Below are 23,882 nucleotides of genomic sequence, written 5' to 3'. Positions count from 1 at the left end.
TGAAGGTGCGGATTTGAAGCAGGCAAGTTTTGCCATACTCCCTCAAGACTAAAAGATTGCTCTCCACATGCCCCCTAAGGCTTGAACTCTCCAGAGGAAATACCATGCTCAGCACTCCCTGAGGTACACATTTGAGTACCATTAGCAAAGGAAGGATGGTTTGCCTCGAGTTCCATGGGAATATACAAGTAGAAAGGTCATTGCTAAGGTAGCAAGGACTCAAACCACCCAGGGATCCTATGCTTGAAATCAACACCTCTTATGACATGTGGAAATAAAGTAAAGAATAACACATGACAGCTTGCTTAGATAATATCCAGCAAGTGCTGAGCCACTGAAGTCAGGTTCATAAAATAGCCTTAAGGAGAGTCAACTCCCCAAACCCAAGTAATTATAGTGACGAGAGAGACATCCACAAATTCACAATTTCAAATTTGGTTATTAAAAAGTAGATCACCGTGGGCTGTATGTTGAATTAATAATGATTACTTAGCTTTAAAACAAACATCTAATGTCCCTATCAGGAGATTTTATGAAGACTTTAGTCAAAATAACAAAAGAAAAAGTATTCCAAGTTTGTAATTCCACGTGTTAGACCTTTAAGGCCTCACACTTTCAACCTCAAGTTAGGTTTCTTTTTTGCATAGCCCAATACCAGAAAGAAGAAATCACCATTCATTCTGATTCTGTAATGCCTAAAAAGTCATGTTCAGTAATTATTCTGAAAGACCACACTCTTCAATATAAAGGCATTGGATCCCCTGGAACTGGACTTATAGATGGTTGTTAGCTGCCATGTGGGTGCTGAGAACTGAATCCTGGGTCCTCTGCGAGAGCAGCCAATGCTCTTAACCACAGAGCCATCTCTCCATCCCCTTTATTTTTTAAAAAGTGTGTGTGTGTGTGTGTGTGTGTGTGCCCACTCCCATGTGCATGTGTGTGCATGCACATAGGCACAGTGTAATCTCAGTGACCAATGTATATAACTCTGACCTGATGATCTTTTTTTCTTGGTTTTTTAGGAACAAACACAGTTTACAGTTATAATATCTGAAAGAGTTGGTCAGTTTTAGTTAGCAATCCAATGAGTAAGCCTTAGAAAACACTTATATCCTCTCAAAATCAGAATACATCCCTGCCAAAAAGTTAGTGATGTATTTATACTTGAATGCAAATTATATAGTGCATTCTGGTATTGAACATGCAAGAATCCTAAGTATTTGAAGCATAATGTATATTCAACTTACAAAAATGAATAGGCTAATGGTGATTAAATGTGCTAAGCCTTGCATTCTAGGGGAGCCTCTCTCCAGGGCTGAGCACAAAGAATGCATTCAGTGCAAACCTCCTTCCTGTGGAAAAAGATTTTGCATTGTAAAAACAATGCCACATGATTTGTGCAAATTTTTGCATATGTATCTTTCTGAATTTTTACACTACCATTATATGTTTTTGGTAGGATAAAATCTAGGATGTTTTGACTATGTTCTTGTACCTTCAGCCCAACATATTTAATGTACTAAAGTAAACAAAGCAGCCTATTTCCTTGTTATATGAATATTCAAACACCCACCTGTTCAAACTTTGTACATGACCCCACAAAAACAGCACTGACAGCTTGATGAATTAACTATATTCCAGCGTTTTCTGACTAAGTACACTGAGAAATCCCACAATGTACATTGAAAGACATACTTGCTGCCATAGGCAAACAACTATGCTTGTAAGGAAAATATTGGTTGACTGCCTATTAAAGATTTTTTTGCTTCAGATAAATAAAAAATGATGCACCGTCATCTCTGCCTTTGAAGGCAGCGGATTTTTGAGAATTGTATGATATTAGTAGGCTAGGAGAAATGTATGAATCATATTTAGGTATATTTAGTATTTTGCTTTTCAGAATTGAAAGTTCCTACTGCTTCTAGGGACATTAGTCTTTATTCTCTAGGTACCAAATCAGTTCATGTCCCCTCCGCCCCCTCAGCACAGCAGCTGTTGCTTAATGGACTTAAGAGTTAATGTGCTGTCCAAATTGAATACAGTGTCTCTACCAAGTTGGCCTCCAATTAGCACTGATGGATTGGCTTTCTCATGAGCAGTAAAAGCTCAGTTTATAGAGATGGATTCCAATGAGAATGAAAAACATTAATTTAAGAAAACTGTGCCTTGAATTTTATGTCTGTGGCAACAAAATATGTATAAATATAAGCATCCTTTGTGAAAGGATGTTTTCTAATTCACTGGCATTCTCAGAGAGTCTCAAATTATTTCAATCTAAGCATAGGCATAGTCAGATTTGGATAGCAATGTAAATGTTCCTACTGGCTCATAGGAGAGATTATGAAAAATCTGAAAAGCAAAATGTCTCAAAGTAAAATGCAAATTTTGGTTAATAATAATAAATTCAATCTCAGTGTTAAAGATTGTCTGTTGGTGAGAAATATTTCACTTGACTTGCTCATTGCTATTCAAAACATTTGTTCCTAGATTTTTGACTGCTTTCCCAGTATTTCTTGCTATTCTTTAAGGCAGAAAAGCACGGTTTTGAGGATGGGCCAGAAGTGACCATTTAATTTGAAAGCATAATGAGTTTCCTCTTCAGCTTCCATTGGAGTGGCATGGCTTTACCCCTGATCAGATGACAGATAAGAAAGGTCTCCTTAGTCAAAACAGAATCTAGAATATGGCATGGGGGTGCTGCTGGCTGCCTCAGCAAGCACTGCTCTTAAGTCCCATGTCCAAACCACAGCTGTGATCTGTGTTTGGGTGAAAAGTTTGAGCAAATCAACTGAGCAGTATCTAACATCACAAGATGGGGAGCGGAGTTAGTTCAGAGAGCAAGGAGTCAGCCAAGAGGTCAAAAGAACTGGAGAAAAAGCTTCAAGAAGATGCTGAGCGAGATGCAAGAACTGTTAAGTTACTGCTCCTAGGTAATATTCTTCTTGCTTTCAAACATTTGATTTTTTTCTTCATTTAGGATGTGCATGCTTTTCTCAAATTTCAAGGGTGTTACCACATAGGAGATTTAGGATAAACATGAATTTTAAATCTTAAGTGTACTGACTTTTATGTGTACTCTCTATATATTTCATTTTTTTTCTGTTTATCACTTAGTATGTTAAGCAAAGATAAATATTTAATACTTGTCTCCATTTACCTCTGTCAAAAAGCATGGTTATCATTATCTGACTTTCATGCACACTCTCTCTACATATATATTTTTTAATTACTCATTATATTAAGTAAAATGTAAATATTTAATAGATGTCTCTATCTCTGTCAAAAACATGGTTATCATTATTAAAATAAGATTCATATACATATATACTTATCCCATTTTATTGTATCTTAATTATTTCCCAAATATTAGCTTTGCAATCCTGGGAATAACCATTAAGTGCAAATCATGTTCTGTTATATGTTTGGACAGAAATAAGTTGAGTGCTTGACACAAGCATTACTATGCTACTTACTTGTCCTATTAAGATCAATTAGTCTTGAATTATTTGAGCAATAATGACAAGATATTCTAAATTATATCAAGAATACTACCAAAACCTCCAAAGGAATACTGTCTTTAATACTGCTGTATGCTTACAAATGTGGCATCTAGTTCCTTGTAGAATGCTCAGATATTCATTCATGTCACAAAATATGTCTTTTATTCATTTCCTCAAAACTTAGCACAAGGTTTTATAGCAACTATAAGTTCAATAAATGTTCTATTACCTAAAAGAATTGAAATAATCTGTGTGCCGCATAGTCTCATAAACTGTTTAACATGTAGTCATCACTGAGGTAAAAGCAGCAGAATTTAGTAATTTCTTCTTAGATTAGTGAGAGAAGGAAGCCAGTGGAGCTGGGCAGAGTAGTACTTCAATTCAACAGAGTGTGAGATGCAGGACAAATTTGACAGGATACTTCTGACAAATATATATATATATTCTCAAATTCAGGTACTGACACAAATGAGAGCTAGGTTTTATTTAGTTCACCAAGTCTTCTATTACCCTTAATTATATTTTCAGTTTCACCATGTTCAGGCTATGGGTCAATTTAATTAGTGAAGGTTATGCTTTTGAAACAGTAACTTGTACTAAAATATTGTGTACATGATTATCAAAATTAATAAACATTTATTACCTAAAAATTCAAAATAAAAGCTATAATTTAATGACAAGTGTATGCTCACTTACACTTAGTTATATACAAAGCTTTAATTACTTCAGAATTATGACTCTTTCTTGCAACAAATTTCCTCGTTTTTAGAGGTTTTTTTTTTTTTTTTTTTTTTTACCAGACTCCCACTAAAATGAGTTTCAGAAACTTTCTGTGGCTTTCCCTCTCTTGCTCCTCCTCATGGAAAGGGAATTATTCTCTTCTTTGTTGCCCAAGGTCTGTGGTTGGCCATGCCCATAGCACTTGCAAGCAGTCACCTAGAGGCTCATGTTGGGTACAAGCTTCTAAAACCAGCAAATACACTTTCCCTAACATTCCAGAGAACTCTCTGACACTCTACTCGGGAGTCAAAGTAATACGGACATACAGAAGGTAGATAAAAGGTAGGGAGGGGAAGCCAAACATTCAGAAATGCATTTTGTTTTCTTTTGAACTGGTATAGTGGTGTTTCTTGTAAGTCCACATGTCTATACAAAATTCCAAAGGAATTGACAAATGTTTTCAACATTTTATATTTCATCTAACTGGATAAAAACACAAATCAAAAGCCAAAAAGTGAAGGAGTTAACATTACCATTTAGACAAGGACTAATACTGTTAACCATTTCCAAAGCCATGACCCTTGAGGTAGGTGTGTTAGAGGAGCTAGTCAATGGGAGATTTGTTTGTGATGAGAAAGAACAAGCAAAATAATAGAATTGATAGATTACTGATGCATATTGGCTTCTATAGTCAAAAAAGTCAACTATATTACTGAGAAATTCATCAGGACCCAACTTATTATATACCTATGTTTATATTTACTAAGAGTAATACTTTACTTTCTAATTAATAGTTTCAGATTTTCCTTATGACCCCTTTTATTCAAGAAATATACATCGAATATACAGTCGAGTTAAGCCAACATGGTTGAAGAACTACAGAAGGGGTATGATAAAGACTTTGACACTATCAAAGCACTTGTTATAACTCATAATATAAAGCTTATACCATAGAAGCAACTAAATACTTCTAACAAGACAGTGAGAAGAACAACTGAATACCAATAGAGCAGATTAAGTTTTTAGTCACATGAGCCAAGATTGATTTAATACTTTTGTTCAGTGTTATGATCCTTTTATTTCTCAGAGTGGTCTGGAACAATTTGTAATATGACCATTCAGAAGTTTCTGATTTTATTTATCCAAATTAGAACCATTTTCATTTTTCAACATACTTTATTTATATTTAAAGTATTAGAATAGAATACATTTTGTTCCTAAATATATCCAATCTTCTTGAAGCATGAAATTTCTTAATATATGCAAATGTTTAAACTTGTTTTTCAGTGAAATTCAGTGAAGCCTAGAAGGTAGTTAAGATATACAGACAAGCTTCATGTTTTACTCAAAGTACAATGGACAGTTGTTTATTTTTTCAATTTGAAAGTTCCAAAGATAAACAAATAATTCAGTGTTACATTTATTTATAAAGACAGTATCTGATAGTCTTAAATAGCTTTTATAATGTCCCTTATTTCCAGAATGTCAAAGGTATTTAGAAAAAGTTTCGCATACATTTACTTTTTTTTCAGATTAATTTATCTCAGTTAATGAGCACATCTTAAACATAGACTCAGGAGCTACTCACATAAAATATGAAAATTATGTATAGAATAGTCATAATTTGTTAATAAGTGTGAGCAATCCTTTCTTTCTGAGAAGATTCATCATCTACAATTTAACAAAACTTCTTTTGTAATGTCCCAGGACATGTTTTTATTTACTTTTTTCATTCAGTACTGATTTTTATTTAAAATTTTTATTAATTAAATATGTTGACAATTTCATACATTTACATAATTTTGATTTCTCTCATCCCCACTATGACTATCTCTCTCTCACTCCTGTCAACCATCACTCCTTCCTACAAGTCCCTTTCCCCTGTTCATGTCTTTCTGGTTTATTTTTCCTAGTGAGTTTAAATAGGGTCATTTGTGTGTCCATGAGTGTGAACTATCCAATGCAACCTAGTGGACTCACCAGTGAGTACATGGCTAAAGAGAATGACTCCTTTTCCCCTAGAATCCATCTGTACTCAATAGATCGGCAGGGAGTAAAAGGGAGTGGAGGGCCTTATGACCCCCTTGCCCATCCATGACTGACTGTTGACAGTCAAAATGTTGTGCAGGCAACTTCAACTGCTGTGATTTCATAATTGAAAGACAGCATTTTGCAGCCTTTCTCCCCACCTTCCAGCTCTTCCTTTCTTCCCTTCACTTCTATGTTGTTCCCTGAGCCTGAGAGGGAGTGGTATGAATGTCCTGTTTAGGACTGAGCATTCAACCACCCCTTGTTCTCAGCACCTTGAGCAGCCACCAGTCTCTGCCATCTTCCTTCACAGCAGGGAAGCAGTAGCTTCTATGAAGAAGACTGAGACTAACTTTTGTCTATAGGTATATTAAACAAATATTTAGAAGGTAGTTTGACAGCATATCAATTTAAAAGCCAAACAAGAGTAGTAAATCCACACCCTGGGGCTTATTCTCAACCATCCATGGAGTTCTTTCATTTAGTTTACACTAACCAGACACTATTTCCCCACTGTAAAGTGGACCTCAGATTTGATCAGAGAGTGGTTGTTTACCCCATAGCAATCATGCCACTGATGCTGTTTCAGTCCTGAGTTTCTTATTCCACCTCAGCACTCTACCTTTAAAAACACTTATATTACCAAAGTGAGCAGATAACAAAAATTATTTACCTTTCCATAATGTTGGAAAAAAAGAAGAGTAAAAACATTTGACAGTTTGAGCAAATGAGTCAAACATGAAGCCATGGGTCTCATGCATTGTAAGAAAAATAATTTAAAACATTAGACAAAATTTCAGAACCCATCTCCATATTTAGTTTTCCTCATGTTCCTGATGTACGAATTCATTAATGTAGAATTTGGACCTAAAGATGTAGAATTCAAGTAATTAATTCTGTGAAAAAAAAAAAATCTCTGCTGGGTGTGGTAGCAAATGCTTTTAATCCCAGGAAACTTCAAATAGATTCTTGGCATCAAGAGTAAGGAATATTTGGTCCTAGTATTTCAGTGCATTCTTTTTAATTTTAATTCATGCATGAATAATAAATTACTGACCAATGGTATTAGACCCGCAACAATGGCAGAATCTGCTTTCAATCTTTAGCTCCTCAATCTTGACCACAGTCCTAAGCTGTGAAGCAAAAGAATACCAGCCAATTATCACAAAACATTAAAATTTATATCACATACTCGTCACTGAAATGAAAATTCTTAATAAAGTGTTCCTAAATGTATTTCATGAAACCCAGAATGTCTTTGTTTCAAGAGCTTTTTCATAAAGATGTATACTAATATATAGAATTAAACTCATCCTTAAACATCACTTATATTTAATACTTATTTTATTTAATAAAAACAAGCATTAGTATTACATGCTTATATTTGTTCAGTTATTTCTAATAAAAACATTTCTCATTTAGTAAAAAAAATATGAAAAATATCTACTCAATTTATTAACTCCTAGTTCAAATAGCATAGAAGTCATATATTTAATTTCTACCTTGAAATTTTGTTTTCTAATAGACTCACCTACTAAGAATTGTTCATTCTCTAAAATATCTAGAAATTTCACTCTCTTTCAGAAGTTTCTCTCTTATTATCACTCATACTTTGCCATATTTCCTGAATTATTCAATTCATATACTGCCCTAAACCAAAGCTAGTCATTTCAGCTATGCTCTTCCTGAAAATTTAGGCTATCTCACCATCCTCAAGTTCTGTCTTAATTAATATTCAACCAATAAACCCTACACAATCCCTCAGGATTCTCCTTTTACCATTGTTCTAGTACACTCTCCCCTACTGATTTCCACAGAAGTTATGACTTGTAACATCTTTTAGCCCTTAGTGTTGATCAAATTTAGATTACTATGTAAACTTGTAAGTCTCTTCATTACCAAGTATTATGGGCTAAAACAATATATATTTTTCAGTTTCCTAGTTGAAAAATGTTTTTTTTAAATGATAACTGAATCAATAATCAACTTTCTGATAACACACTGTAGATGTCACACTCCAGGCAGTACTTTCAAGTTGAATCTCCTTGTGTTTGTATCCTGCTTCACCCCAGATGACCATTTACAGCTCAGTAGTGGCCAATGACCATCTCCAAATGTCACTGAACATTCATTTATTCCATTGTATTTCACCTAGTTTTAAGGAAGTGGCATTCCACTTTCACTGAAAAGTAAGTTCAGCCTTGATGCTATAAATTTTATATCTTCTATGTCCTAAGAATTATGTCTTAATGAATTATGTTGACCTTTGTCATTTTCAAAGTCCTCTGATTCCTTCCTCTTGACAATTAACAATACCTCTCTTCTTTAGCCCAAAAGCCTTTTGTTTACTTTATAATCACCTAGAATTCACTTAAAATATCTGTTTTTTAAAAGGAGGTTATATAAAAGTTCTTCTCAAAGTAGTACATACCCTCTACATTCCCTTAAGGTAACTGCGGTCAAACTTGAATATTCTCCTGTCTACTAAGCAATCATACTGCACAGTGATAATACTCACCTCACAAAACACCTCAGTAATTTTTTGTTTCTTTGTTTTTAGCCTTTTTCAGACAAGGTCTCCCTGAGCCCCGGCACTTGGAATTTGCTATGTAGATCAGGCCTCGCCCTTACAGAGATCTGCCTGCCTCCACTTTCTGAGCGCATTTTCTTCTTTCCATTCAGAAGTGGATTCACTTGCCATGTTTCTCCTTCTCCTAGGACCTTTATGATTAATTTGTTCACTCTGTGGTGAGGTTCATATAAGAACTTAATTGGTGTGACTCTAAATACATTCTTTTGCTTAATCTCTTGATCTGTATTTGCACATTTCTAATATCTATCAATGACCTGATTTCACTGAAGAGATCCTGAAGATTATGTCTCAAATTTATTTTGCTCGTTGCTCACGCTCAACATGTATGTTTGCCTTGAGGGTGCTTCCTGGGCTCTGTCCATTATATTGAATTGATACTTCAGTCTTCTCTAGTTTCTTTGATACCATCTGCTGCCCATTTGCCAACCGTCATGTTATCACAAGGTTTGTTTTTAACTCTATTCTTTTTTTGTTGCTTCTGTTATCACCTTCAGTATATGTGAAAATTCTGTGAAATAGGTATTATTTTCATAACATAGATAATAAGAAATAAGAGCTTAGTAAAGTAACTGGGTTTCCTAAGGTGAGAAATTAGTTTATATCAGAGAGAAACCTTACATTTTACCTGTGTCAGTTTTAAATTATTATGTATTATAAGTTATATAAGACCAGAGAACAAGTCTGCTTTTGTTCTTCGTTAAATTCATGGTCATTAGTACAGGGGACATTCATTCATAATAATGGAAGAACGACGGAAGCAAGCATAGTCTGAAATGTTCCTGTGCATTGTTTGTGGTGACTAGAGCACAGCGAATATTTCACACAAAGAAACAGTGGCTGAGAAAAGCCCTATGTGTTATCACATGAGTTTATTTCTCATGGGAAGTCAATAGGAAGCCATGAAACAAATGAAATAATACTTGCTGTTAATTTATTTAGATATTTTATTAATTTATTCATTCCAATTTATTTGCTTATTTATTTATTTATTTTGGACGAAATTACCTCAGTTACCTTATGGGACATATGAGACAAAGATTTCATGAGAAAATTAAGTTTAGAAGGCCAACTAGGCATTTTACTATTACAAAAGTATTTGATGTATTACTAAATTAAGACAGAAAAAAAAACTTTGGAGGAAGATTTAGAAGACAAAAGCTGCAGAAAATGCAGGTATGACTGCATGTTCTAGCAACTCAGAGGCAAGCACAGCAAATTAAACTGACAGTGTGTGAAAAGTGGGGCAAAGGAAAGACTGGGAAAGCAGAATGAGGGGTCATAATTCAAGACATCTAACTCTGATATTTCTTTTTAATACAACCACCATGGGGATATGTATTGAGTCACGATAGATCTAGAAATTAGGAGAGTTATATCCAACGAGGACAACATAGTAGATGTACGCAATCCTATTTTCCTTACTTACATTTTCCCATTTCTTTCTAAATAGTCAATATATATAAGGCAGCCTTATAACTAACCAGGTCTTTCTTTGAAAACATTAATTTATACTAAAAGTTTTTATACATTATTATTCCCAAAATTAATGAAAACATACAAATAGCAAGATATATAAAACAGGTTTACATAGAAAAAAAGTCATATAATTCTAATTTAGTGTCTCCATTTTCTGATCAGAAGTATATATTAAAAAATTAGAAATATGTTTTGAAAATTATTTTCAAGATCAAATAAAGTGCTCATAGAAATTTTAAAAATTATTCTATGTAAATATGATTGACATACAAAGCTGTCTGTATTTAAAATATATAACCTGACATATTTAGAGTATATACCCTTGAATATAACCACAATGTCATTTATATATCCATCATTTCCAAATGTTTCTTCCAACTTTCTTATATATTGCTATCATTTAATGATAAGAATACAGCATAAGACCTACATTCTTAGCAAAATTTCATTATGCAATATAGTATTGTTATCTTTAGCTACCTATGAATATTATCAGATATTTTCAAATCAAGTATGAAATTGGAATTGGAGCATCCAAAGAAAAGATGATTTAACAATATAAATAAATCAATAAACATCGTAAATCATATAAATGGACTCAAAGACAAAAATCACATGATCTTTTCAATAGAAACAAAAAGGCCTTTGACAAAATTGAGCATACATTTATGATAAAAGTTGTAAAGGAAATGGTCAGACTTGAGGGAACAAACCTCAAAATAATTAAAGTTACATACAACAAACCCATAACCAACATCATTGTAAATGGAGAAAAACTGAAAGTGTTCCTATTAAAATCAGGAACCAGACAAGGATGTCCACTATCTCTACTCCTTTTTCAATATAGTGCTTGAAACTCTTGCAAGAGCAAGACAAGAGAAGGAAATTAAAGGAGTACTAGTTGGAAAAGAAGAGGTAAACTTATCTCTTTCTGCAAATGATATGATACTCTACCTAAGAGATCTTCAAAATTTCACCAGAAAACTTGCAGAACTGATTAACAATTTCAGTAAAGTAGCAGGTTATAAAATTAATCTACAAAAATCAGTAGACTTTCTATAAACAAATAACAAGCAACCAGAGAGTGAATAGAGGGAAATTTTCTCTACAATGAAAATTTTGAATAGTTAAAGAAAGCAATCAAGGGAAAAGATGGAAGGACCTCATATGCTCAAGGATTGAAAGCATTAATATTGTGAAAACGACCTTCCTACCAAAAGCAATATGTAGATTCAATGCAAGCCCAATCAAAATCCCTATGACATACTTCACGGAATTAGGAAAAATTATCTTAAAGTTCATATGAAAGTGCAAAAGACCCCAGATTGTCAAAGCAACCCTGAGCACAAAGAGCAATGCTAGGGGGATTACTATACCAGATCTCAAACTATATTACAGTGCTATAGTCATAAAAAACAGCTTTGTGTCACAAAAATAGACACAAAGATCAATGGAACACAAATGAAGACCAAACAAGAGTACACACAATTTGAGCCACCTGATATTTCACAAGGTGCCAAGAACACAGAATGGAGGAAAGACAGCATTTCCGACTAATGGTGCAAGCAAATCTGAATCTCTGCCTGTAGAAGATGAAACAAGATCCTTATCTTTCACCTTACATAAAAATCAACTCCAAATGGATCAAAGACCTCAATGTGAAACTCAAAACTCTGAAACTGTTAGAAGAAAACATTGGCAGTAAACTACAAGATATAGGTGTAGGAACAGACTTTCTAAATCATACATCAGTTGCTTGGGAATTAAGATCAAGAATAATCAAGTTGGATCCTTATATGTGAGTATATACCTCATTAAACTATAAAGCTGTACAGCAAAATAAACAATCAAGGAAATGAAGAGAAAACCCACAAAGTGGGAAAAAAATCTTCACCAGCGACACATTTGACAGGTTTCACATTCAGAATATATAAAGAACTCAAAAACCAAAGAAGCAAGAAAACAAATGACCAAATTAAAAGATGGGCTAAAGATCTAAACAGGGAATTCTCAAAAGAAGAAATAAGATGACTGAAAAACATCTTTAAAAGTGTTCAACATTGTTAGCAATTAGGGAAATACAAATTAAAACCATTTTAACATTTCATCTTACTGCCATCAGACTGACTAAGATCAATATAACAAATGATAACAAATGTTGGAGAGGATGTGCAAAAGGGGAACATTCATTCAGTGCTGGTGGGATTGCAAACTTGTGCTATGGGAAGCAGTGTGGAGAACTCTTAAAAAACTAAAAGCAAACCTACCATATGACCTGGTTATACCACTCCTTAGCATATATTCAAAGGACTCATCCTATTGCAGACATACTTGTTTTTTTTAAATATTTTATTTATTATTTTTATTTTATGTGTATGAGTGCATTGCCTGCATGCATGTGAGTGCATCCGTGCCAGACAGGAGAAATCTTCCTTTGAGTTGTTGGACAAGGTAATCCAAGAGACTCCCAGAATTATTATTATTATTATTATTATTATTATTATTATTATTGCCACAGCCCTTGATTGCCTCCCAGAACTTGAAGGTAAGACTCTATTGCTGAAGACAGGATGTATGTAGGACACAGTATTTGGAGCTGGAACTGACCTGGGAGCCACCTCCCCTGAAGGCTAGCTCTCATAGCTTTGGAAACACTACTCATGCTGCTAAGGGAAAACATCAATCTAAGGACAATCCCAGCTTCAAGGCCTAAAAACCAAATCAATGACCAGCATAGCAAATGACATTGGTGTATTCATGGAACTTTTATCTTGGGGGGGTAATCAACAGCTACCCAATTGGACTTAAAGTAATGTATTGAACACATTGGTGGAGAGGTCATAGATCTTAGAGAATACCACCAGGCTGTCACATTCCTTGACAAATATAATTTCTTACTATGTGGAAAATATGGATCCTTATATTTACAGACAAGTATCTCAGTCACCACCCATCAAAGAAGCTTCTTTTTCAACAGACAGAAATTATTACAGAGTTCCAAAACTGGTCACACACAAAGATTGTGAATTGCCCAAGCCTAAGTGGCACATCTACGATGAACCTAAGACTCATGGAACATAGAACAAAGGATGAAGTGAACATAATGCATCTTTCAATTCTCGTCAATGAAACTCCTTCATGCAGCAGAGGGCCAGGAACACAAAAGGTCACAAATGGCCAAAACATAGAGAAAAAGAATCTACAGAGTGTGGGTTCTTGGACAAGACTCTTATATTAAAATCTACTCACCAGGGACTCAGGGACTGTTACAGAAGAAGGGGTGGAAAGATTGAAAGAGCCAGGAAGGAGGTACTTGACCATATAGAGATAGAGTCCTACATGTTCCTGGGACTTTTATATGAAGCTATAGCAATGGTGTCAGCATGCACAAGACCCATGCAAAATCAAGCATGCAATAATCTAGCACAGAACTAAGAAAATGGACAGCAGTCCCCAATCTTAGTTAAAGATTTATTGTCAGCTGATTACTGCTGTGTGAAGAAGAGCTGATCTTCTTAAAGTGAGGGACTCTAGATAGACCGACTAGATCTCAGTGAATTAACTTGCACTGAGGGACATCTGGGGACACCAACTTGACTTGATAGTCCTTAACACAAATAACAGAATGTATGAATTTTAGTAAGGAGGCTATGGAAGGGGCCAATGTGGAATGGAGTATAAAGATCATTAAGATGTTCTGTATGAAACACAAAAATTCTTTTTAAAAATATTAAAAACATTTAAAAGAAAAGATAGAACACAATATAACTTCTCATAAGTGAGGCATGCTTAGAATTTTATAGACTTCTGATGCTTATTATTACTATATTACAAAATCTGATTCTCAGACATATATGGATACAGAATTTTATCTGACACCATATACTTACTGTATCAGCACTGAAAAAACACAGTACTTTCATGTAATAGTTATGCTAACAGATTTATGAATATAATAATCAGACAAAATGAAGTATTAAATACTATATAAGAAAATAAGCCCAAACTTTATGAAACTGCTCATATCATGAAGAAAAATAGCAATAACTATAATACAAGGCAATATTCTAAGCTTTAAAAATTTTAGTAATGGGGTTGGAGAGTTGATTCAGCAATTAAGAGTGCTGACTGCTCTTGCAGAGGACCTGGGTTAAATTCTCAGCACCCACATGGTGGCTAACAACCATCCTTAATTCCAGTTATAGGGGAATTTGATGCCCTCTCCTATATCCATGGGTATTTCAGAACAGGAGTGCACAGCAGGCAGCAAAATACTCATACACATAGAAAAAAATATTTAAAATATATTTAAATGTTTTTAAAAAATTTAAGCAACAACAAAAGAAATGTGTGTGAACTGTGATTGGATCTTGAGTCAAAGAAAGACAAAATGAATGAGAAACATGTTTTGGAAAATTCAAAGAAATTTAAATATGCAGTGTTCATTAGAGAACTGCTTGGATTAAGGTAAAGTTCCTTAAGTAGGGGAATAGCTTGATAGAATATTTGATAGAAAATGGCCTTGTTCTTACAAAATACACTTTGAAGTATTTACAGGTAAAGTGACTAAGTGCTTTCAAAGTTTCAACAAAACCAATCATGCAAAAATATATACACATATATACTTGTGCACAGGTGCATTTATGAGAAATAAATAAGTATGGCAAAAAATTAGTAACTGATAAACTCAAGCAGTATAAATAGAGCTTTCTAAAGTACTGTTTTCTCAAGTTTCTGTAAGTTTTTAACTCATCAAAATAAAGCATTTAAAAGGACAAATATTATGCTATATATATATTGTATTGTATTTTTGAAGCACGGTCTCCCTGTAGCCCCAGCTGTCCTGGAACTCACTATGTAGACCAGCCTGGCCTTGAACTCACAGAGATCCACCTGCCTCTGCCTCCCAAGTGCTGGGACTACAGGCGTGCACCACCATGCCCGGCTTATGCTATTTATTTTTGAGAAAAGAAAAGGTACACATTTACCTGACAATTTGTTCTTATTAATTTACAACTAAATTCTACCAAATATTCCATGGACATATCATTTCAACATTACATAAATATGTTTTAGGAAATTTTCTCAATTCAGTGACAAAATTTGGTAGAGACAATGAAAAGCTGGTCATTCTCATGTAAGATATTAGAGAAAGTAAAACTGTGATAAACTAATGACAGCAACATATTAAATATAGAAGATACAGGAAGAAAGAAATGATATGATAGATTCACTCCAAGAATTATTGTTGAAATGCTATCAGAACATCGGTTGATATTTGCCACACTATCATGTACTAGAGAAAGTTCACTGTAATATAGCAGGACCTTCAAACGTAAATCAAAATATTCATTTGTTCTTACCAAAAACAAACTGGAAAATGGATGGGAATTCCCTTACCCAGGTAAATCATCTACAGAAATCATAAGTAATCATCATACTTAATGATGAACAAATGTTCAACATTGTTGACTCTAGAGAGGGAACAAGAATTAATGATAATTAATGGGTTTCCTGTTAACAGAATAGACTCTAGATCATGACAGTTTCCTGTCCTTGACCTTTTCCTCTTCCATACAGTTATCAGGAATTTAGGTGAAGGTGGATAGGCATGCATTGGAAACCTGAGTAGATTAGTTCCACTGTGATGGAATAAAGCCAAGAATGTAAATGATGGAACTGAAAGTACAATCTGGCAATGTACTTTTGCCAGAAAATATATAACCCAATGTTTATTTTTCCTTAACTTTCTATAACTTAAAAGTCTACATATGTTTGAGAAAATAGTAATTCAGGAGACTATGTTTCACATAAACAATGTGAAATCTAATAGATATCCTTACTGAGATTTAAAAATCGATTACACAATTATGGCTTCTGAAGAAGCTATTGATTATGTGGGAAAACAGAAAAAAATTTAATAACTACAGGATAACTATAGGAAGGAATACAATAAGCCAAAGTAAAAAGCAAAAATAAAGAAGACAAACTAATCATGATCTGTGTTATGAAAAGTATTCTATTTATGGACAAGCACTAGACAAGGTTGTGTCTGCACTGTACGATTTCAGAATGTCAGGACTGCTCATCCCACTGCAGCTGCAGCAGAAATTCCAAGACTGGCATTTCAGATCATTGGTGTTTGTGTGGGATGTTATTCAGGGTTTAAGAAGTCTAAAAATCATGAGCCCTAAGAAAACATTAAAAGAATGGAAGATATTTTGCTTGAAAGGTCTTTGAAAAGATGAAAGCACATTCTTCAAATGTGAAGAAAAGCCAAGCACTTGACATATGCTGCATAACGTTTTGGGTCATTTATATGTGTAATTCAATCTTCAAAGATCCTGAGATGGAGGCACTAATAACCCAATTTTATAAACAGTGAAATGGACTCTCACATCGATCAAATTTGAACACAATGCCTAGCAAAAGTCAGAAATGAATGGAAGTGCATATTTACTTAATTCCTAAAACATGAGCACTCCTGTTCCATTTCCCCATCAGTGAGTCCAGACTATTCATAGGGCTGCCAGGTGGAAGAGATGGAGATGTCTGATGTTACTCCATGAGAAGGGGAAAGATTGAGAGGAACAAATAAATTTCAGAAAGTCACTACCATTAAAAATTGACAACAGGCGAACACTATAATACAAATAATTTCTGTGAAAAAAGCTTCCATTTTAATTAGAACTATATTTAAAAAGTGTTGAAATTAATTTAATTTTGACATCAGTGCCTGTCTATAAACAAAGTAAAATGACACAGTTGTAGTATGGGAACAGAGACAGTTTGTTTTAAGGTAGTCTGCAACTTTGGAGGAGCACCTTGATCTCTACAGTTTTCCTTTCTGTCTTGCACAGGACAGCAGCACATACATAGCTGGCTGATGTCTGACGTTTCTATTATGCAATTATATAATGTTAAGTGCATAGAAAAACCATCTTAATTGTGACTGTAAGTCAAATTGTTTAATTTCATCTCGCCTATTTTAAATAAGTGAGCAATTATGCAGTGTGTGTATTCAGTTGAAATACAGTTGTAGGTATAGACATTGCACAGCTTTAAAGTTGTACAGCTTTTTGCTGTTTTTACATAGAAACCATAGAACAAAATCCCCTAATTATAACTAATAAAAAATTGTGAGTAGCAAAGTATAAATTAGGTATAAATTTGAATGTTATTTGAAGCATTACTTTCTGTACTGAAACAAATGTATATCTTATGAAAATTTCCATGGTACCCTTTGACCCAGAAAATAATGCTATTTATGACCACAATTTAGAAGGAAAAGATTACTTCAGGATGCACTCAGCAAATGTGATCATGCGGTTATGTCTATATTTGGCTCTGTAACATGATCTAATCCTACAGGAATGGAGTTATGATTGTGAACTAAGACCTACAATCAATGTGAGAAGGGGAACGAATAGCTCATTTCTGAAATAACTTTGAGATAGTGTTTCAAATAATTAAAGAGGTTTTAAGACCATCTATTATTCTTAATTTTGTAGCTGTCTGTACTAGACTTTCACATAGAATCCTGAATTATTACATAGAGCAAGGATGATTCAGACACCTTTGAAAAAGAATTCAAAAGGAAAATATGAATTATTAATATTTGTTATTAAAAGGTTTTGACTATTTTTAAATAACTTACTATTCTACCTACTTTAGGTATATCATGAATTACCAGCTAAGTGAAAAAGAATTATTATACAGTAACATCCCTTTTAGTCTCAGAAACAGTTTTGGAAATTCCAGGTCTTACAGCTATCAGTAAGACTGCTTTTGAACTTGTCCTTGGCCATCAGTATTTTGGGACTGAATATCAGTAGATCAAAAATGCTAGAATTGTATCCTTATCAAACACATACATAATTTTTATTGTCATTATTCCCTAAATAATGGAGCATAATAGTTGTTTAAATAGCATTTACTTTACAATAGGTACTATAAGCAATTTAGAGATTTAAAGCACAAAGGTGAGTGCATTGGTTATGAGAAAATGTATTTTATATAAAAGGGACTTGGGGGGCTAAAGAGATGGCTCAGCGGTTAAGAGTGCTGACTGCTCTTGCAGAGATCCCAGGTTCGATTCCCAGCACCGAAATGGTGGCTAAAAAGTGTGCATAACTGGAGTTCCAGCGCATCCGACGCCCTCTTTTGACCTCCTTGGGTATTGCACAGCACAGGTGCATTTATATACGTGCAAGTAATGCACTGACATACATAAAAAAATACGTACAACAAATGAAATATTCTTATAAAAGAAACTTGGGAGTCGGAGCAGTTTTGTCCCTTCGAGCTCCTGGAAATAACTTATTTTGTAACCAATGGATGACAAAAGACTATTTTGAAAGTCTATTTTACTCTCTGACATAATATGAAATTCCCAAAATTCATGAGACACTTTTGAGTAGCGTATAAAGTGAGAAAAATGGAATTTGTGAATTTTTATCTGACTAATAGTGTTTTTTAATGGATATAGCATTTGCTCGTGATCCATGACACTTTCATGATTACAAAACTCTGGAAATTCCGTGTGTGTGTGTGTGTGTGTGTGTGTGTGTGTGTGTGTGTGTGTGTGCGTGATGCTGGGAATAGAAACGAGGGCCTCATACCTGCAAGGCATACACTTTACCAACAAGCCATATCCCTTTCCCAGTTTCTAGAAAATTATTACAAAATTTCTCTCATCTTCAAAGGTAGTTATTGTATTTAAATGAGTCTAAATAATTTTCACCTTATTATAGAAATCATATATAATCTAGCATTTCTTTAAAATGTAACTGTTATTCAAAATGTGATGTTCTTTTCTATGTTTAAGATTTTCTCCACTTTTCCCCCAGATTTTCTGCTATCACTGAACAAAATACAATACTAAGTGGCGGGCATGGACTAGGCCTGAAGTCCCTACTGAATTCATGGGGTTTTTTCCACAGTCTCATAGCTCTAAAATTTCCACCTCAGTTTAATTGAGTACATGTATTTCATGCAGTGAGATAGTCTGTGAAGCTGTTACCTTTGCTTGATGACACTTCAATTTCTAATACCCACTTTCATTACTTGAGGTTGAAGACCCAGGACTGGAGTACAGATAAGGGATAAACCATTTGCCTGGCATCCACAGGCCTTAGGTTCGATGCCAACACTGAAAAAATATAGAACAATATTATCATGGGCAATTTTATCTTTTTTGCATAACTTCCCATTCAAAATGGTATATACCCTATAATGAAGAAATGGATATTCTAAAGCCAGCACACTAGGATGTTGTGCAAAGCTTGTTGCTTCACGCTTGCTATTTGCATGTTTAACTCTTACCACACAAAATCCTATATAGTCCCCCATCTTCTACAAATGGTTGTTGCAATATGCTAATGCGATTTTCTTTTATTCTTGATGTTCCTTTCTTGTACATAGCAATATCTACTGTATGAAACCTTTATGCTAAATAATCAGATTACATTTGATTATATTAAGCAAAGTCTTTGAAGGAATACTAGTGAAGGACCTTGGTAGTTTTGCATTCATTAGCTTTGTTGCCAAAGTTCATGATCTGTGGTATACAGCATACTAGCAGATATTATAAAGAGAGGAATCATGGAGGTTTACCCCAGAGGAAGAGCCTCTGCTCCCAAATGGGCAATGAAACATGATTTCCCAATTTCATCACTATTATTTCCTCAATCTCATACACAGTTGATAGCTGTTTCAGGTATGCCATTTAGATATACCAGGAACAACAAAGATTATTATGACAACGAACTAAATTTTGGTGTGTCTGTATCTGCTCACCCAGGCTTAGGAAAGCTTTAAACTCATGCAGAAATATTTCAATGGAAAAAATTGCTTTGTATTACAAAGGGGGAAATGCTATTTCTTTTCTTTCTTTTCTTTTCTTTTCTTTTCTTTTCTTTTCTTTTGTTTCTTTAGAGACAGGGTCTCCCAGTTGCCCAATCTGGTATAGAACTCACTATGTAGACCAGACCAGATTGGCTTTGATCTCACAGAGACAGTCCTGCCTCTACCTCACCATGCTGGGATTAAAAGCATGTGCCACTACACCTGTTTTGAAAACTACTATTTGTGAAGAGTAAGTTCAAAGAATTATTTGATTCATGTGGGATTTATCTTGCACGGATGAAAAATTACAGGAATAATTAAAAGCAACATATGAAAGATTTGTAATTAAGGGAGCAGGTTAGATCTAGGGGAAAAAGGAAAATCAAGTTAGTGAAGGAGGGATTAAAATCTAAGTTGGTCAGGTTCGCTAATCCATAGATAATAGTATGTAATTTGAATAAATGAGATTTATAGTTGTAAAAATTCAAACTACATTAAAATCATGATTCTTTTGGATAAATTAAGAGAGCTTACCACTATCTTTTACATACATACACACATACACACACACACACATACACACACACCTGTTTTTCTGAATAGAGGTTATTGAGAAATATGAAAATTGAAAATGTATTTGTGCAATTCTGAAACCTGTCTAAAACTAACAGGAATATTGACTTTTCCAAGACATCCTGTGACCCAGTTTTTGGAACTTCCCAGGGCAATCTCATGCTCATGTTAATAAATGTTAGAAAAGCCTGGGATACATCCTTAAATATAATTATAAATTGTTGACACTTTTCTTCAACATTTTAGAGATTTTAGACTTTATCTAAAAACTCTATTTATATTACCAGGCATTACTTACTTGAAAATATCCCATTTTCCTCCTATCTTTAATATCAGAACTTTGAAATGTCATGAAATTACCTGAATTTACTCATTCCTCTTCCTTATCCCCCACAGGACTAAATTTCACAGATGAGCATGTAGGTCTATTTTCTGTTACTAATAATAAATACCAAGACTAGAAAAATTATAAAGTAAAAAGGTTCATTTTGACTGATGTTTCTAGTACCTATCCTGTATCTGATGCACATGGCTTCTCCTAACACAAAGCTTGCCCCGTCTTCTTCCAACTGAGTCCAGCTGGTCAGTTTATTCTTTCAATTACTGTGAAAATTTTTCATCTGTATCTCTAAAACCTTAACAGTTTTAGATTTTATGTTTTAAATATTTCAAATTAATTATTAATACACTGTGACATTCTGTATGTAATTACCATTGCTTCAGCATCATTTGCTGATTACAAGTGAGGATAAATAGGCTATAGGACTTTTCTCTTTATGAACGATGTTATAGCTTTAGATCTTTGGATCCTCTAAAACACTGCTTCGTGTTTAATTTTTACTCTTAACTTTGCAAAGCACTCATGTTACTTAGGTCAAGTGTTCTAAGACTCTTAAGAGATAGGTGTTTCCTGTTTACAGATTCAGGAAAGTAAATGATTTATTGATTACTGAAAATATACACACACCACCACCACCACCACCATGAACAGACACACCTCTAAGTCATGAACATTATTTTAGGAAATTTTAGTTTTCCTTTCTCAAATAAACAACACTTAAACTCAAAGAACATTCAAGAACTATACTCAGGGGGCTGGAGAGCTGATTCAGTAGTTAAGAGCACTGACTGCTCTAGCAGAGAACCCAGATTCAGTTCTCAGCACCACATAGTCGCTAACAATAATCGGTAACACCAGTTCCAAGGGATCATATGCCCTCTTCTCATCACAGGCATTTCATGCACATGGTGTACTTACACACATGCATGAAAACACAAAATACACATAAAATTAAGATCTGTTTACTAATATGGTCCTGATAAACAGCTGAAACAATCACTAAGTTTCCACTAAGGTTTCCTGCTTTTTCTGATAAAGGTCATGCACAATTACTGTTACATCTCTGTTTGCATAGATGAGTTTCTTCTAAAATATGCTTTATATTGTATATCATCAACTGAAATAGGTGTTGTAGGTAAGGGCAAAGGATGTTCCTATACTACTGTGACTGACTTCTCTAACCCAGCTGAATACACTCTGTACTGAAGACATGAGGCATTTCCACATCACCTCTTACCCCTGCAGATGCCTTGGATTTGTTTGAATTAAACAGAGGAGTTTGTGGTTACGTACAAAGGTATTATCAGATAGGCTGCTGGACAGAAGAGTCCATTTCTCATTCGTTTCCAGCTTTATTTTCATTTGCTATTTACTCAAATAGATGTGAGGAGAGACTCTAGGAGAATGAGAGTGACTGAGAGACTGAAATCATGGACTCTGCTTGGATTGCAAAGCCAGAAGATATAAACATCTCAAATTATGTTCAAATGTCATAATAAAATTGTCTTCATTAGTATGCACTCTTTCCTTTAGAGGGTATACAAATAGAGGTATCTTAAAAACGTATACATAAAAATATAGGTTGTAAGGTATAGACACACTTGTGGATCTGTTGATAATATCCCCTTCTTTTTGTTGCAGGAGCAGGTGAATCTGGGAAAAGTACTATTGTGAAACAAATGAAGTAGGTATAGAACTATTCATGTGTTGCTTAGTTGATGTGTGTCTGTGTATTGGACACTTCTAAGACAAACGCTTTGGAAGACACTGCCTGGTGACCTTTGCTGCAGCACAGGCGGTGGAAGAGTCTCCATGATTTTTGTGCAAATATTACTTCTCTCATTTAGCAAAGATTGTAATTTCCATTTTTCCCTTTGAATTTGCCTCTTGGAATATATAAATGTATAAACAATAACAGCAGCTATGTTCTAACTACATTAATCTTCAAATGGTCCAGCATTTTTAATACTGTGGATAAAAGCTATAAACATTTCAAATGTATCAATCAATGATCCATTTGAAAATTTGCAGGAATAATATTTTTAAAATCACTGGCATTTTTCTATACTGAATTGAAATTCATGTTTATTATTATCTCTACAATAGATCTTGATGTGTTTTTGCATTCCCTTTTCTTTCTCTTCTTTATAATTGGGTAATTTGACCTAAAATTCTCAGTAAGGAGCGTTAAACAAGTAAAACCACTGTTAATAAAAACTGCAAGGTAAACAAATAAGACGTCGTTCTATAAATTGAGAAGGATGGATGAAGACCCATAGGTCTGTCAGTGCTGGAGAATTCCAGAGAGTAATGAATGCTCCAGAGCAAAGAGAAGGAGGAAGAGAAAGAAGAAAAGAAGAGGCTGTATAGGAGCAGACAGAACAATAGCTGTGTATGGTTTTAAGAGCCCCTTGAAGTGCAGCTACAGCATCTGAGGAACTAAAATTTAATTTTATGTAATTTGGCTAGTGGTTTTCATATGCAGTAGGTAGTGTACACGCTACAACTCCATTTTAGCTCCAGTGAGAGGAGAGATTATGATTCATTCTTTCTTTTTAGTAAATAATGAAGATCTAAAATTCTCAATAAAAGCTTTTTAGTTTGAACAGAACTAGGAACCAACTTAGAGCTAAGTGTGCTTTCTGGCAGAAAATGAATTAAGCAACGAATAGTAAACCTATGTTACTTAAAGTCCTGCTTCAACGAAATATTTTTAAATTATTTTTATTTATTTTTATTTTATGTGTATGCATGTATTGCCTGCATGTAGGTAAGTGCACCCGAGTCTTGCAATGCCCGCGGAGGA

At 34.2% G+C, this 23,882-nt stretch overlaps 1 protein-coding gene across 1 annotated transcript in view; it reads left to right on the top strand.

The window, feature by feature from the left end:
• The first annotated feature begins 2,671 nt into the window (after positions 1-2,671).
• Gnat3 (G protein subunit alpha transducin 3) overlaps positions 2,672-23,882 on the top strand; it is a 52,651-nt gene continuing 31,440 nt past the window's right edge. Inside the window, exons 1-2 of the mRNA XM_008828982.2 lie at positions 2,672-2,930; positions 22,718-22,760. Of these exons, the coding sequence (XP_008827204.1) occupies positions 2,813-2,930; positions 22,718-22,760 (161 nt within the window). The 5' untranslated portion in view covers positions 2,672-2,812. The remainder of the gene's footprint in view (positions 2,931-22,717; positions 22,761-23,882) is intronic.

Source organism: Nannospalax galili, unplaced genomic scaffold (genome assembly GCF_000622305.1).
Source record: "Nannospalax galili isolate Female #2095 unplaced genomic scaffold, S.galili_v1.0 scaffold973, whole genome shotgun sequence".
NCBI lineage: Eukaryota > Metazoa > Chordata > Mammalia > Rodentia > Spalacidae > Nannospalax > Nannospalax galili.
This window is presented reverse-complemented; position numbering and strand designations above follow the sequence as displayed.